Here is a 17,232-nt window from a genome sequence, read left to right as displayed (position 1 = left end):
AATAGACATAATGTGTTGGAATAATTTAGTTATATATAAGTAGTATAATACAGTGCATGCCAAACGTTTATCAAATAAGACCCCCTTTTAACACTTAAAGTTGTACGTGGCCCCAGACAATGACCAAAACAAAAACAGACTTCCGTTCTCCCAATGCAGAAATATAGCGGCGAGAACAGCAGCAGCAGTCAGCACAGGGCCTGTGATTTAGAGCACACTCAAGTCCTGGCCCTCTACATGAAGATCCAGTCCATCACGAAGCACCTATGTATGCAGGCGGCTAAAGAGGTTAGAGCTCTTCGGCTTGGAAGAGGGGATTTGACAGAGGTTTATAAAATCCTAAATGAGGTAAAACAAGTTTTTAGGGAATGGTTATTTACTTTTTCAAATAATATTAGAATTGGGAAACACTTCAGGAAACAAACAGGTAGCATATTTAAGACAAATCTAAGAATTTTTTAAGTCAACACACAATTAAGTAGTGGAATTTGAACTGGAGGATGTGGTCTAAGTTAATAGCATAGCTGGATTTAAAAAACTATGACTTTTTTTTTTTTTTTTTTTTAGCTCAGAGAAGCGCCTTGTTTCCTGCAGACCCAAAAGTGAAATATTGGTAGATATTTGCTCCCTGAAGTATTTATGGGTTCTAGCTTCTCCATCTGGGAATGAGCAACAAGGAAGGGATCTTCTGGGTTCTTGAGCAACTCATCAGAGACAGGATGGGCTCAATGGAACAACGGTCAGACCTAGCAAAGCACTTCTTATGTTTGCATAGACTCAGGCCCTGTACTAACTGTTGCTGCCAGTGGCAAGTTAGAATGGAGGTCCATGTGGGGGTTTCTTGTGGCTCCTTCCACTGATTTTGCGACCTCCATTTGGGGATCACAAACCAGTTTGGAAACTACTGGTATAGAGATTGCTTCTGAAACAGTATAGATAATGGTACATTTTTTTTTAACTTCCTCTAAAATCATTTGAATTTCATGTTTTGTACCTAGAATACATGGTTCTATATACTTTTTTGTGTTGCTGAACACTCATTTATACTTGATACACAAAATTTTTAGCCATGCTTGTACAGTATGCGAAATCTGACATTACCTACTACCTTTACTAATCCATTGCTTAATAAGTTAAAACATGGAATAAAAAACTTTTAGATTTGAAATTAATTCTAAACACATACTGTCGTGAATCATAGCTTTTAGCTGTGGAAACATGGTTAAATGAAAAAATATATAAATTATTTTTCTAAATACTGGTCTGCATCTGCTCTGGCTGCTGAAAGAGAAGAGAGGAAAAGCTGTAGGCTCTTAAAACAGTATCCACCTAATAGATGCCATCCTGACTGAGGTAGTGTTTGAAACTACTAAAAGAGGGATGTTATACACAATGGGGATACCACATCATTTCCTTTGGAATCTCTATTAACATTTGGTCAGATATGTTTGATATTTTGGTTTTTCAGAGAAGCAGCTTGTTTCTTGCAGACCAAAAAGTAAAAGGGAAATATTGATAATATTTGCTCCTTGATTGCATCGTTTAAGTAGTATTTGAGTTCCACCAAAAAAGAAAAATGACTATACAGTTCTGGGCACTGGTTATAAGATTTCATGCAGTTTTCAGCTGCTCTGTCCCTTGAGAAATTCACACACTAGCAAAAGGCATAGGAAGCATAGGTGCAAAGTTCTAATCTGAACAGTAATTGAGAATCTGCTTTGTTCCGATTCATGATGATGTGCAATGCCTCCGAGGGGCTTCTCATGATCATGCAAACTGGTGCGATGTGCAACTACGAAGCAAGCCAAGGTTAAAATGCTTCACATTCCTAACAGGAGCATTCAGTGCCAGGAAAAAAATATACAATTTCACGGTCTCTGAGACTACAAAACCATACAACATAAGTAGAAACATTAATATTTTAATTGTACTTACTGAATTGCTTGCAGGCCATTTCTTTTTTTGTTTAGGCCAATATTAAAACAGCAGTGCTTCTTACTCATGCCATAAGTAGGACAACAGGCCTCACTTCAGAAACACGATGAAAAAGGGGGAAACTAAAACCCGCTGGTCATTCACTGAAACTGCTTTTTCTTACATCCCCTGACAGTTCTCTTCCTTATCTAAACAAGGCTTGCTTTCCTAGCTCACAGCAGTGACCAGGAGGTGCTACTGCTTTTTGTTGTGTAATATAACAGACTGCTGCTAGCCCCAGCACTGTATTATGTTCACAGACTGCATAAGTGAATGTGGTTTGTTGCATGAACACTCTGAATACCTGCGTAAATTGCTTTTTCTAATTCACAGTACTGTCTACAGAAATCTCAAAACAAAACATTGGCCATAACCAAGTTTCTTCTATTTCAGGATTAATTTAGTCCAAGTTCGATTCAGGAATCTAACGTGACATTTGCATTAATAATAAAGGTAAAGGTGAATGGATAAAAATGTATTCTAACACAGTCCAGCTGGATAATTTACAAATATGTGAATACATATCAAACAATATGATTATTTTCTCAAATTACAAGCATTCTAGTGAAAGTGACCATGCTACTTTATATACAAATTTGCATATATTTGTCATTTAATCCCTGTAAAGTCTTTCAAACACCTTTAGATACATACAAAATTTAAAAAAAGTGCCCTCAATTCAGAAACTTCACTAATAGTGTGGTGATTTCTTTACATGAAGGCAACCAGTCACTGCATCGTATCTGTGCAATATCTCACAAAGAATACTGGTATAAAAAATAAAGTACTGCTACTCAAAATTTGGTGATTAAGGCTTTTCACTACAATTTTTAATATCCTGTGGTTAATCAAGATCATAAAATCATATAAAAGCTGAAATCACACTTTTTATTTTAGAAAATAAGATTGTCATTTCTCATGGAATGTGCAAATTACTTCTGGTTAATTTTCCATGAGACTTGGAAATGATCATTCAAATATTTTATGGTGGTAGCCTATTTCTCTTCAGTAACACCATGCTCATTAAACAATCACTAGGAGGTGATAAAACCACAATGAAATGAAACTTCAGAATCGTAATAAAAGCCATATATACACTATAGAGGGAATCAATTTCAACTGAAGTTGAACCCAAGCAGTGTGCTATACTGTTATCAGAAACTGTAGTGAAAAACCTTTATTGGTTCAGATAAAATATCATATACAACTGCAACACTGGAGAGACTGCAAATAAACTACGGTAAAGAAGACCTCTCTGGTATCTGTTTAAGCATTAAAATAATTTAGCAAAAATCTCAGGTAACTGAGGTTTGTGTTCCAGGCTGAGGTTATAATCTTCCTCCTCCCTTAAATTAGTGTTATAAACATTAAGGAAAAAACATGGATGAGCCCATGTTAACCCTATGGTGCCCTTGATCTACACATCTCCCACCTCTCAGAAATGGGACATATTAGGGAATACTGACTCTTGGTGTCAAAGAGTTCACAAACAAGGCATTGTTCTGTTATCCTGAACAGAACTTTAAAAAAACCCCACAAAAAACAGCCCTTCCCAGGGCATTTCTGCAAATTGTCCTATACTTTTCTTTATAACTCATTACATTGAAAAAAAATCCTGTGTAGGTGTTCAGTGCTTGGCTCTCGCATACAAGAGCAATTAAGATTAGTATATTTGCGGTAATCCATAACATCTCCCCAGTAGGCTAAATGGAGAACAATCCTTTTTGTTGCTGCAATAAAAAAAAAAAATCTTCAGTTCACTGTGCAGGTACCAGTAACTGGTGAAACAGTCTGGCAGAAGGTGCTCCTGTCTCTGCTGTCCAGTCCATCAGAAAGTATGAGACATCTCAGCAAGCTTATGCTTTGAAACAGAGGTCAGGATTCAACTGATGAATCAATGTTTGGTTCCTTTGGTGGTGTCGCTAGCACAGCTTCTGCTTCTTCATGCATCTGGACAAGAGAGATATTAAAGTCAAAATAAAATGTTAGAACCTAGCAATGAGTTTTACATTTCAGTCACTGGTACAAGTCTAAAATTCAAGGTAAGTCACAGTTCTTTCATTTAAATAAGACAATATCCTTGCTTTTGATATGAAATACCAAACTTTTTTTTTCAAGTATGATAAATGTATTTTGATTTATTGAACAAGTGTCAGGTGAGAGAGCGTGCACTGACGATAGCGGGAACAAAACTTTGGAATAATCTACCAACAGAATTGAGATTAACAACAGACAAGAAAAAATTTAAGGCAGACTTAAAAACCTGGTTATTTAAATGCGCGTACATGGAAAATGGACAATAGGTTGCAAATATATATTTATAGACTCCAAATGGCCAGATACAGGTTCAAATGAATGCTTCAGATTTTAGCCACAGGCAGAACTGATTTTACGTTATGTTTTTGTGAGCCCTCTTCTCGTCCTCCCGTTCCCGGCATCGGCCGCCTCACGTCTCCTCCTCTACCAGGGCTCTCGAGGCCCGATCGGGGCTAAAGCCCGCTCGCAAACCCCGTGAGCCGTGCAGAGGAGGCAACCGGGACAGCAAAACAAAAGAAAAAGAAAGAAGAGAGAGAGAGAGAAAGAAAGCAGAAGGAAGGGGAAACCGCAGAGCACATCCGCTGAGTCAGCCGCGCCCCCTGAGAGGCACTAGGCCTATCAGAGGGCGCCAAAAAGGCCTTTAAATCGCTGCGCCTCCCACCGGCATCCCTCTTCTCGCCCTCCCGCTCCCAGCATCGGCCGCCTCAAGTCTCCTCCTCTGCTGGGGCTCTCGAGGCCCGATCGGGGCTAGAGCCCGCTCGCAAACCCCGCGAGCCGTGCAGAGGAGGCAACCAGGACAGCAAAACAAAAGAAAAAGAAAGGAGAGAGAGAAAGAAAGCAGAAGGAAGGGGAAACCGCAGAGCACACGCGGTGAGTCAGCCGTGCCCCCTGAGAGGCACCAGGCCTATCAGAGGGCGCCAAAAAGGCCTTTAAATCGCTGCGCCTCCCACCGGCGTCGCATGTCCGAAGAAGCGCGACCTAAGGGGCCTGCCCCTTAGTGCGTCCCTTTGTGAGCCCCCAGGACAGAAGCCCCATCGCCTGCTACCACTCCCACTACAATACTTCATCCGAGCTCTCACCCAGCATTCTCCAGCTCCCATCTTTTCATCCAGCCTCCTCCAGCCTCAGCCAGCATTCATCCAACAATCTTTCCAGGCTTTGCAGTACCCTTCCAGCTCTGCCAGCTTCTGCCAGCATCCACCAGCCTCACCCAGCACTCTTCCAGCCTCAGCCAGCATTCATCCAACAATCTTTCCAGGCTTTGCAGCACCCTTCCAACTCTGCCAGCTTCTGCCAGCATCCACCAGCCTCACCCAGTACTCATCCAGCATTCGCCAGCGTCCACCATCATCTACACGCATCCAGCTGTCATCCAGCACTCATCCAGAAGTCTCCCAGTCTTTGCAGCACTCTTCCAGCTCTTCCAGCTTCTGCCAGCATCCACCAGCCTCACCTCAGCAATCATCCAGCATTCCCAGCATCTATCAGCATCTCATTTGCCAGCATCTCCCAGACCAACTTATTCTCAGCCCTCTCAAGCAACCACCAACATGCTCAACCTAAGCTTCATCATAAAGATACGCTCCTAATACCCAACCCGCTCCCAGTGCTCCAGTACAAGCACCTTACCGCTCCTGCTCAGACTCCAGACAACCACAACAGACAAAAACTCATTCAGCTCTCTCAGACATCTCCCCACATACATGGAATCCCCAACTCTCCCATCCAAGCACCAGCAACCATCTCTAAGACCGACACAAAGACAGGAGACATAAAGACCACTATCAACAACTCATACACATGACAACCCTCCCTTTCTACACCATCTGAGAACGCACCATGCAAACCTACCCCATCCCTATCATTTATCATCACCACACCTACCACTCGAAGCTTTCACAATGATCCCCGAGCCATACAACGAGATCTCTCATCCCAATCATGATTTCACCCCTCACCCAGCTATTAGGACTCACGATATTCTCTCTAACCCTCTTCAATGCTCAATCCCTTACTAAGAAAACCCACATCCTTAACGATTATCTACTGGACTCCAAACCAGACGTCTGTGCAATCACGGAAACCTGGTTAAAAAGTTTCGACACCCCCTTGATAAACCAGTTACCGATACATTTCTATGATTTTTTCTCAATCCCAAGACTCAAAAAAAGAGGGGGCGGTCTGCTCCTAGCCACCAAAAAAGAACTCAAGCTCAGCCAGCAAGACCTCCTCTAAAAAACGGGAACTAGGACTGTTCAAGTCAAAACATACTCAAATTCCCCTAGTATATGCCCCGCCAGGATTACTAGACTCCGATGCCTCACCCCTTATAGAAACCATTGCTAAATACATCAACACAGATTCACCAGCTATGATACTGGGGGACTTCAATCTGCATGGTGACGCCTCTCCGCTCTCTCCCAATTGTGAAACCTTCCTCTCCACACTCCTGGCAATGGGCTTTGAACAAATTATCAATAAACCCACCCATAAAGCAGGATACACGCTCGACCTCATCTTCCTAAACTCATACCTATCATACAAAAACGTTCCAGACTGCACCCCTGTCCCCTGGTCCGACCATTCCCTAATATCAGCTACCCTCACGACTCAAGGAAACCCTATTCAGCCTCAACCTCATTCCACCATCCACTTCAGGAAACCATGTGCCTCCGACATGCTCAGTGAATATCTATCCAAGGAACTCCCTAACCTGGATATCTCCAACCCCAACTCAGCTCTTCTATCCTGGCGCAATATCACGGAGTCAACAGCCAATAAACTTTGCCCCAAAGTGACGAAAATTATCAACTGGACACAAAAAAGGAAACAACCCTGGTTCTCACCAGATCTTACACGGATGAAGCAAGACCTCAGACACAAGGAAGGCACTTGGCGGAAGACCCCCAACACCACAACACTATCCGATTATAAACGCACCATGCATATTTATAAGATCTATCTCTTACAGGCAAAAAAAGACTATTATGCCAGCAGAATTCATGATATTCAATATGATGCCAGGGCCCTGTTTTCCTATGTATCCCAACTCACTAAACCCTCTCCCCTTACCATCCCAGACGACCAGACTCAATCCAAAGCAAATGAGCTAGCACTCTTCTTTCAGGATAAAATTGCAAACACACTAGCGCTTCTTTCTACCAACTTAATCCCCCCCAGCCCTAAACTCCAACACTACTTTTTACCCTGGAGCCACTCTTGACTCCTTCGAGCCCACTACCCCTCTGGAGATTGAATCCACCCTCAAGAAGTTGAAACCATCCAGCCATCCGACGGACCACATCCCAACTAAACTTCTGCTCCTCATCCCGGGCACTATCTCCAGATCTCTGGCTGACATTATAAACTGCTCCCTAGCCCAAGGAATCTACCCGGATGAGCTAAAAACGACATCCCTCAAACCCCTCTTGAAGAAACCCAACCTGGACACAAAAGAACTCTCCAACTTCCGACCCATATCCAACCTCCCTTTTCTAGCGAAACTCACAGAGAAAGTGGTGAACACACAGCTCTCAGACTACCTGGAGGAACACAGTACAGCTTCCGTAAATCATCCAGTACAGAAACCCTCCTCATCTCCCTATCAGACCAGATCCTCTTGGGCCTAAACAAAGGGCTCTCTCATTCCTGCTTGTCCTCTTAGACATCTCTGCAGCATTCGACACAGTGAACCACAACATCCTTCTAAATCACCTCTCAGACATCGGATTAACCGGATACGCTCTCAGATGGTTCAACTCCTTCCTCAACAACAGAAGCTTTAAGGTCAGAATCAATAACAAAGAATCCCCTAATTTCAAATCAACACTAGGCGTCCCCCAAGGCTCTTCTCTATCCCCTACCCTCTTCAATATCTACTTACTGCCCCTCTGTCAGCTGCTCACAAACCTAAACTTAATACACTACCTCTAAGCAGATGACGTTCAGATCTTGATCCCTATAAAAGAATCCCTTCCAAAAACGCTTACCTACTGGGAAAATTGCCTTAAGTCCATTAACCGCCTACTCACCAGCCTGAACCTGGTTCTCAATGCAGCCAAAACATAAATCCTTCTTATCTCCCCCGACTATTCGGACAGCACCATTCAGACAGTCCCTAACCACCAGACCACTCAAGTAAGAGACTTAGATGTAATCCTTGATAAACATCTGAACTTAAAGAAAGCAATTAACAATATCACCAAGGACTGTTTCTATAAGCTCTGAAAAGACTCAAACCCCTTCTTCATTTCCTGGACTTCAGAACTGTCCTCCAGTCAACACTGTTCTCTAAAACTGACTATTGCAACACTCTCCTCTTAGGGCTCCTTATCTCCGCCACCAAACCACTACAGATGCTCCAGAATGCAGCAGCTAGAATCTTAACCAACACTAACCGGGGAGCTCACATCACTCCCATACTCCGAAACCTGCACTGGCTGCCAATAAAATACAGATTCTTGCACAAGGCACTCACAAGGCACTCACCATAATCCACAAATCCATCCACAATCTACCTCTAGACCTTCAGATCCCATTCAAACTTTACTCATCCGCAAGACCCATCAGAGAAGCATATAAAGGAACCCTTCAAGATGTTTACTATGTTCGGAGGGAGAAAAGGGGGGGGGGGGGGAGGGAACGGAATGCACCCTTGTGATCTCCTAGGCCTGTGGGTTTGTGTGTGATGTGGAAGGGTGGGGAAGGGAGGGGAGAGAGGGGCCAAGGGGCGGGGGGTGCAGGGGGAAATCCACCAATTATTTTCTTTAGATTGGATAGCATGGGTCCAAAGGCACGCTGTCAATCCCTCACTTTGGCTATGGGTGGAGAGTCCGAAAATGGAGGCCTTAGCTGGGAGGGTCTCCATTATGCATAAAGTCTTGCACTCTTTCATAGAACAGGCTACCACCCTCCCCGATGGCTAGAAATAACACTAAAGTTTTCTCCTGGAACGTATGTGGCATTAACTCTCCCATTAAGCGGTCTAAAATTCTAGCATATCTGTGGAGAAAGTCTGTGGATTTAGTTTTCTTACAAGCAACACATTTGAATGACCTGGAACATACAAAGCTGTGTAAAAGCTGGGTGGGTGCAGTCAATTTTGCTTCCACCACGACCCTATCGCCAGGGATTGCAATATTAATTGGGAAACATGTCCCCATCAAGGTTCATACTGAAATAAAATATCCCTGAGATAGATCCATAATTTTAGTTGCTGAATTCTAGCAATGCACATATGTTCTTTGTAATTTATATGCTCCTAATAACCCCAGTCTCGACTTTTTCCGAGAAATTTATAGACATTTACTTCCCTACGTAGAACATGTGCTTGTAGTAGGCGGGGATTTTAATTCTGTACGAGACCCACCGTTAGATAGAGATACAATCCACAAAGCTGCCCCCAAACTCTAGCAATGGGATTTGTTTTCTTGAAAGATCACTGCAGTTAGCGGATGCCTGGCGGAATTTACATCCCCTGGAAAAAGATTTCACCCATGTTTCGTGGGCCCATCCCACCCAATCCAGATTAGATTATATCCTTATCAGTAATCACGCCTTCCCTAAATTGCAAGAGGCCCATATCGACAATATAGTAATCTCTGACCATGCCCCAGGGTGGATAACACTACTAGGTCCTCACACAGTTCCACAGGTCTTTCTTTGGAAATTTCCATATTATTTGACTGATAACACCCAGTTTGTGGAATATCTTCGTGAAAAGTGGAAGGATACGCAACTCAATAAAGATCATTTGGAGGACCCAATCCTCTTTTAGTACAAAGCGAAGGCAGTTCTACGGGGGACATCATTTCATACACAGTGAGATGGAGGAAATTGTTAGACAAACAGTTACTATCCCTTAGTGCTCAACTTCAATAGGTGAAGCGTGCTCTGACCCATGCTAATACCCGTGACAACAAACACCGCTTTCTCACTTTGCAGGGCACTATTAATTCCTTGCTACACCAAAGAGCAAAGAAAAGCCTAGTCTATTACCAACACAAGCTATTTCAATTTAGTAATAAATCTGGAAAGCTACTGTCCAATCTGATTTGAACACAAAGAAGTTCTCGCTTTATTGCTGCCATTCGAACCCCAGCTAGCAAAATCACTTCCGACACCCCTACCATTTTGACATTTCGAAATTATTACTCAAGCCTCTACCGGTCGGAATTCTGGGACCTAGCGGCCTGTGAGCGTTTCCTTGCCACGCTCAGTCTGCTGCGGTTAACCCTGGCACAACTGCACGGGTTAAATCAACTGGTCTCCGAGGAGGAAGTTTGGCACATCATTAGGCAAGCAAAGCGCTTTAAAGCCCCCGGTCTGGATGGCTTTACAGCGGAATTCTACAAGCCGCTGATAGATCTAATAGTTTCTCCGCTCACCCAAACGTTTAACGCCCTCATAGCTGATGGCTCCTTCCCCACACATGCCAATCAGGCATATATCACCCTCATACCTAAACCAGGGAAAGATCACCAACTTTCCACCTTATACCGGCCCATCTCCCTGTTAAATCAAAATCAAAAGTTTCTGGCAAAAGTTTTGGCAGATAGATTAGCGACTCTACTTCCTTAATTGACCCTTGCCAGGTCAGTTTTGTGAGAAAACGTTACGCCTTAACTAATATCAGGAAAGTATTGACAGCCAAAGCCCTTTGTTTTCAAGCGGAGGAACCTTTCTTAGCAGTTAGTTTCGACGCCGAAAAAGCGTTCGACAGAGTTGAATAGGATTACCTATTCCATATTCTTCATTTTTTGGGGTTCGAGGGGCCCTTTATGGCTGCTATTCACCTACTGTACCATAACCCGACCGCGGTGATTGTAGCTAATAGTTTGCGATCAGAGGCCTTCCAGGTCGGGAGAGGAACAAGGCAGGGCTGCCCCCTATCTCCCTTACTATTTCTTCTCCAACTTGAGCCTCTCTTGCGTATGATTCAGATAACCTGGGAGGTGTGTGGAGTGCTGTTCCATTCGGAAACGTTTAAATATGCTGCGTTTGCAGATGATATCTTAAGTGTTCCTAACAAAACCTCTGACATCCCTCTCATCCCTTCTGCAGGTATTTCAGGAGTTTGCTCCTTCTCTGGTCTCAAACTTAACACTGACAAGTTAGAAGTTTTAGCATTCTCCCCTACAGTGAGACCTGGGAGGGGCCTTTCCCTTTGATGTGAGCACAGGGAAAGCTTAAATACCTAGGAGTCTGGCTATCTACCCAACTGTCTCAATTCTACTCTTTAAATACAACCCGATTGCTAGTAGACTCGCAAGCCCGATTACAAACCTGGCAACCCCTCCCCTCTGTCGCTGGGAGGCTGAATTAACCTGTTTAAAATGGTGCTGCTCCCTCAGTGGCTCTACATATTCCAGAATTTACCTTTGCTGCTAAAACATTGAGATTTGTTGTGCCTGGAGAAAGCGGTGAGGGTCTTTATTTGGCATGGGAAAAAAGCATGCATTCCATTCAGCCACTTAAAGGCCCAATGGGGGAGGGGGGGGCATGGGGATCCCAGACTAGGCTCTACAACTTAGCCAGTAACTTAAGGCTGGCCCGAGACTGGTTGCTCGATGACGCTGCATATGTGAACTTACAGGTGGAGAAAACTTTGGTTGCTTCACTGGATTTGTGCTATGTGTCAATTCTTTACTGCAACCCTCTCTGAAATCTGCCGTCTTTCAAAGCTTAGAGACCTTTATGTTGCTAGATAAAAAAACAAATACCTTAATTATCATGCTACTACAAGCAGTTATGAACCTGGATGAGACTTGGCCCGAGTTCACTACTAGCAGAAAGATGGAATGCGGAGGGGATATTTAAAATCCCTGATATCATGACTAGATCCAGTTTCCTTTCAATGTCCAGTACCGTGAAATGCAGTTTAAATTTCTATGGAGGGTGTACATTTCCACCACGCTTGCCTTTCATTCTCATTTAGTTCCTTCATCTTTGTGCGGGAAGTGCAGACGAGTGGAGGGTTCGCTTTCACATTTGTTTTGGGGATGCTGGCACATTAAACAGTTTTGGAATAAGATTGTATGTTACCCGACGGAACTTTTGGGCATAGCTCTAACCCTCACACCACACATTGTTGTTTGACTGTATTCCACCCTCTTTGCTACGAAGTCCGGACCTGCGCACCATTGTCAAAAAAGCATGCTACGTCGGAAAGAAACTTATATTACTCAACTGGAAGGACTCATCCCCACCATCCCTTTGGGTGTGGCACAACCACCTACATCGGATGATGCATATGACTTCGAAAGAATCCCCTGCGCTTCGATGGCGGTTCCTGCAAATATGGGACTCATATCCAATCCTTGCCGCATAAATCCAGGAATTTGATTTTAAATAACTGAGGGCATGCCCTACAAGACTCTTCTACGGTGTCGGTGCCCTCTTGTGTCATTGTTTCGATTCTGGTGGCTTTTCCCCTCACTGGGGCGGGGGGGGGGGAACAAAGAGGGGAGGAAGGGGGGACAAAGGGGAGGGGTTAGAGAGGGAAGAGGGGAGGGGTGGGGAAGGGGAGAGGGCTCTGGGCAGGGATATGGAATGAATAAGATGGAAACTTTGAACGTTCTGATATGTTAATCTGTGTGGATGCAAAGGAACCATGTATCCATTGCAGTGGTTGTAAGTGTTTTAATTGCAAAACAATAAAAGTGGTTAAACAAAGTATAATGCATCCCTATTTAAAAGGAAACTATTAGTCTTAACTAGGAATGGCAGAGTTAAGCAAACTGAGTTAACAGAATTGACTGATGCTTCTGATTTTTATTTATTTATTTATTTAATATTTCTATACCGGACTTCACGAATAGAATTCACATCAGGCCGGTTTACATGGAACTTAGGGGATAAACAAGTGTAACCAAACAAGAAGGCTGAAACAAGCAAAGTTACATAAAACAAGGGCACTGAACTTGGGGGCTAAAGTAGCCAGGAAGAAAGGTAGAGAGAAATTAGCAACAAATAAATAATATACAACGGGTTATGAGATTAGTAATTATCTCATTTCTTAGGCTGAGTCCGAATTGTCATTTTGACTAGGGGAAGGCTTGGAGGAAAAGCCAATTTGTAATAGCATTCAAACTGTAAACAAATGTATGCTACTATATAGTGTGGTATACCAACACTAGCTCTTTTCAAAAGTATATCAAAACAATGGGAAAAGGGCTGGTCATGTGACTGAAGTTTCAGCATCTTGTTAGGCTTAGGCATGCCATGGAGGTGACATGCTCAATCCTGAGGAGGAAGGAAAAGTTATTGCTACAGCTCCACTGACACTTTCCAGTGGTGCTGACAGTTTGTTTCAAATGAGATTTTTCTCCATTTCTCAATATCTGTTGGCTTTCCAGTGCCACCAAGGTGTCTCATTTTACTTGGATGGCAATATAAAGTGAAGTTCCTCACCTGTAAAAGGTATTTTTGAGAATATTAGTTCATCAGTCACACAAGTGAGCCACATGACTGTGAATGCACCAAAACAACTATTCCAGAGCTTTACTATGTTGTGGGGATGGTCCCATGCTGCTGCAACCCTACAGCTCTCGTCAGTCCACTAACCAGGAGGACAGGGTCTGTTTTCCCACTGGATTACCCAATTTGATGCTATCAAAAGAGACAAATAATTGGGTGGACTTCCTGTGGGCAGACGTGCGCTCTAGATAGAAGGCTAGAACATGCCATACTGGGTCAGACCAAGGGTCCATGAAGCCCAGCATCCTGTTTCCAACAGTGGCCAATCCAGGCCATAAGAACCTGGCAAGTACCCCAAAAACTAAGTCTATTCCATGTTACCGTTGCTAGTAATAGCAGTGGCTATTTTCTAAGTCAACTTAATTAATAGCAGGTAATGGACTTCTCCTCCAAGAACTTATCCAATCCTTTTTTAAACACAGCTATACACAGCTATACTAACTGCACTAACCACAACCTCTGGCAACAAATTCCAGAGTTTTTATTGTGCGTTGGGTAAGGGGATGGAACAGCTCCCCTTACAGTCCAAGGAATGTAGAGCCTGTTCTCCCAGGTTTGAATGGGGCCTGGGAAAGAAAGTAGGTAAGATGATGGATTGATTAAGATGAAATTCCGATACTATCTTTGGTAAAAATTTAGGGTGGGTGTGGAGCACTACTCTTGTCATGTAGAATTTTAGTGTAAGACGGGTAGGTGACTAAAGCCTGCAACTCACTAACTCTGTGAGCGGATGTTATAGCAAGAAGAAAAATCACTTTCCAGGTGAGATAGCGGAGATCGCAGGAGTGGAGAGGCTCAAACGGAGGTTTCATGAGCCGTCCCAAAACCACGTTAAGGTCCCAAGCGGAGGCCGGAGGGCGAAGCGGAGGTTTCAGGTGGAGTAAGCCTCTAATGAAGCGCATTACTAAGAGTCGCTGTTGTGGAAAGCGGCTACCGCACTGACATGCACCCGTATAGAGGAAGTTTTGAGGCCTGACTCTGACAGGTGCCAGAGATCGTCCAGAAACTTCGCGGTGGAGCAAGTGAAGGGGTCTATGGACATGGATGTGCACCAGACCGTAAACTTCTTCCATTCAGAACGATAAGACCGTCTCGTGGAAGGCTTTTGTGAAGCTACCAGGACTCGGGATACGGACTCTGAAAGGTTAAGGGGTCGGAGTATTAACCTTTCAACATCCAGGCTGTCAGGGACAGGGCCTGGAGGTTAGGGTGGTGCAGGCACCTGTCGTTCTGAGTTATTAGAAGTGGGTCCTCCCCCAGAGGGATGTGCCGGCGTACTGATAGGTCCTGGAGGATTGGAAATCAGACCTGGCGTGGCCAATGAGGGGCTATCAGAATCATTAAGCCCTTGTCCCTCCGCAACTTCAGGAGAGTCTTTGATATGAGTGGAAGTGGAGGGTACGCGTAGAGGAGACTGCTGGACCACGAGAGGGCAAAAGCGTCCCTCAGCTGTGAGTGGTGGCTGTGAGTGAGTGAGCAGAAGTTCTGTATTTTGCAGTTGTGGATGGACACAAAGAGGTCTATGTGTGGATAACCCCAATGTTGGAATATTGTGTCCGCTACCATGGGGTTGAGAGACCATGGGAAGGTTCGACTCAACTTATCCACGAGAACATTGTCCACGCCCGCCAAGTAGGTCGCTCTGAGGTACATCGAGTGGGAAAGAGCCCATGCCCATATCTGTGCAGCTTCCTGACACAGAAGGTAGGAGCCCGTTCCCCCCTGCTTGTTGATGTACCACATCGCCAACTGATTGTCGGTCGGAATCAGGATGGCCTTGTTTGAGAGGCAATCCTGAAAAACCCTGAGGACATTTCTGATCGCCCGAAGTTCCAGGAAATTTATTTGATGTCTGGACTCCTCTGGAGACCAGGTTCCCTGAGTCTGCAGGTTATCGACATGAGCACCCCACCCTAGGTTGAAGGCGTCCGTTGTCAAGGTAATCTGAGGTTCTGAAGCCTGAAAAGGAAGGCCTTGAAGGAGATTGGAGAGTTGCATCCACCAGCTCAGCGACAGGCGAAGCTGCTTGGTAACGTGAACAATGCCAGACACTGGATGATAAGCCTGAGCCCACTGGGATTTTAGGGTCCACTGCATCACTCTCATGGCGAGGCGGGCCATCAGAGTGACATGTACCGAGGATGCCATGTGACCCAGCAAAATGAGGAAATGACAAGCTGTTGAGTAATCCCGAGCGTGGAGGGATTGCGCCAGGGACGTGAGAGTACCAGCTCGATCCTGAGGGAGGAAGGCTTTTGCCTGTACGGTATCCAGGTCAGCACCTATGAAGGATAGGGTTTGAGATGGAACTAGCTTGAACTTGGAATAGTTGACCAGGAACCCAAGGGTCAGCAGTGTATTGAGAGTTAGACGTAAGGAGGCTAGTACGTCCTTTTGAGTTGGGAACCTTATCAACCAATCGTCGAGATAAGGGTAGACATGGACACCTTGACCCGAGGTAGGCTGCGACCACTACTAGGCACTTGGTAAAGACCCAAGGTGCGGACGCTAGGCCGAATGGCAGTACCTGGTACTGGAAGTGTCGGTGGCCGACTAGGAACCGAAGGAATTTGCGATGAGACGGAGTGATCGAGATGTGTGTGTATGCGCATTGGAGATCCAGAGAGCAAAGCCAATCTTCTCTTTGTAGAAAAGGAAGTAGAGAGCCCAAGGTTACCATCCTGAACTTTTCCCTTTGAAGATTTGTTTAAGGTGCGCAAGTCCAAAATTGGACGAATGCCCCCCAACTTTTCTGGAATGAGGAAATACCGGTAATAGAACCCCTGTCCCTGTTGGGAGAGGGGCACCGGTTCTATCGCCCAGGATTTGAGGAGGGTTGAAATCTCTTCCTCTAGAAGAGGGGAGTGGTCGGATGATCCCCACATCAGCTGAGGTGGGAAGTCCACTGGTACAGTCAGGAAGTTGAGGTGGTAACTTTGAGCCACTACAGCAAGTACCCATTGATCTGTAGTGATCGTGTGCCATATGTTGGTGAAATAGCACAACCGACCACCGACGGGTACGGATGGTAGAGGAGGTTGACAAATGCCCTCCAGCAAGGAGTCAAAATCCTGCAGCTGGGCCCGGTTGAGGGGCTGGCTGGGTCTTCTGAAGCTGGGATTATCTGGACTGACCCTTCTGGTAAGGCCTGGAGGGACGACACCGAGAAACAGGAGGATAATATATTCGTGGCTTGAAGGATGGCCGCTTAGTGTCCCTTCTGAATGTCCTCTTGGAGGTGGATGAAAAATCAGAAGGCACCGAAGAAAGCTGACGTAGCGTCTCGTGGTGGTCCTTAAGCTGCGCTATGGTTTCCTGGATTTTGTCCCTGAAGAGATTATCTTCAGCACAGGGCAGGTCAGCTAAGCGGTCCTGTACCTCTGGTCTTAGATCGGAGACTTTAGCCAGGCCCACCTTGGTGCACTAATCCCCGCTGCGGACACCCTAGAAACAGTGTCAAAAATATCATAGGCAGGGCGGACCTTGTGCTTGCCAGCATCTAGATCCTTCTGAACCAGGCTACTGAGTTGATCCTGAAGTTGGTCTGGCAAAGAGAAATCTTGGATCTTTTTAAAAAGGTCCCTGTTATACCGGGTCATGTATAACTGGTAAGAAGCAAAGTGAGAAATAAGCATTGAGCCATGAAACACACGTCGGCCAAATGTATCCAGGAATCTCCATTCCTTTCCTGGAGGTAATGAAGAATAAGGCTTAGGGCGACGTGCCTTCTTCTCGGACTCCACA

General features: G+C 44.8%; 1 protein-coding gene across 1 annotated transcript in view; it reads right to left on the bottom strand.

The window, feature by feature from the left end:
- Positions 1-500: 500 nt before the first annotated feature.
- Positions 501-17,232, bottom strand: part of RICTOR (RPTOR independent companion of MTOR complex 2) — a 663,554-nt gene continuing 646,822 nt past the window's right edge. Inside the window, 1 exon segment of the mRNA XM_029578377.1 lies at positions 501-3,924. Coding sequence (XP_029434237.1) covers positions 3,850-3,924 — 75 coding nt within the window. The 3' untranslated portion in view covers positions 501-3,849.

The sequence above is a fragment of the Rhinatrema bivittatum genome, chromosome 1 (assembly GCF_901001135.1).
Source record: "Rhinatrema bivittatum chromosome 1, aRhiBiv1.1, whole genome shotgun sequence".
Taxonomy (NCBI): Eukaryota; Metazoa; Chordata; class Amphibia; order Gymnophiona; family Rhinatrematidae; genus Rhinatrema; species Rhinatrema bivittatum.
The sequence above is the reverse complement of the archived record's forward strand: the minus strand, read 5'-3'. Positions and strand labels throughout refer to the sequence as shown.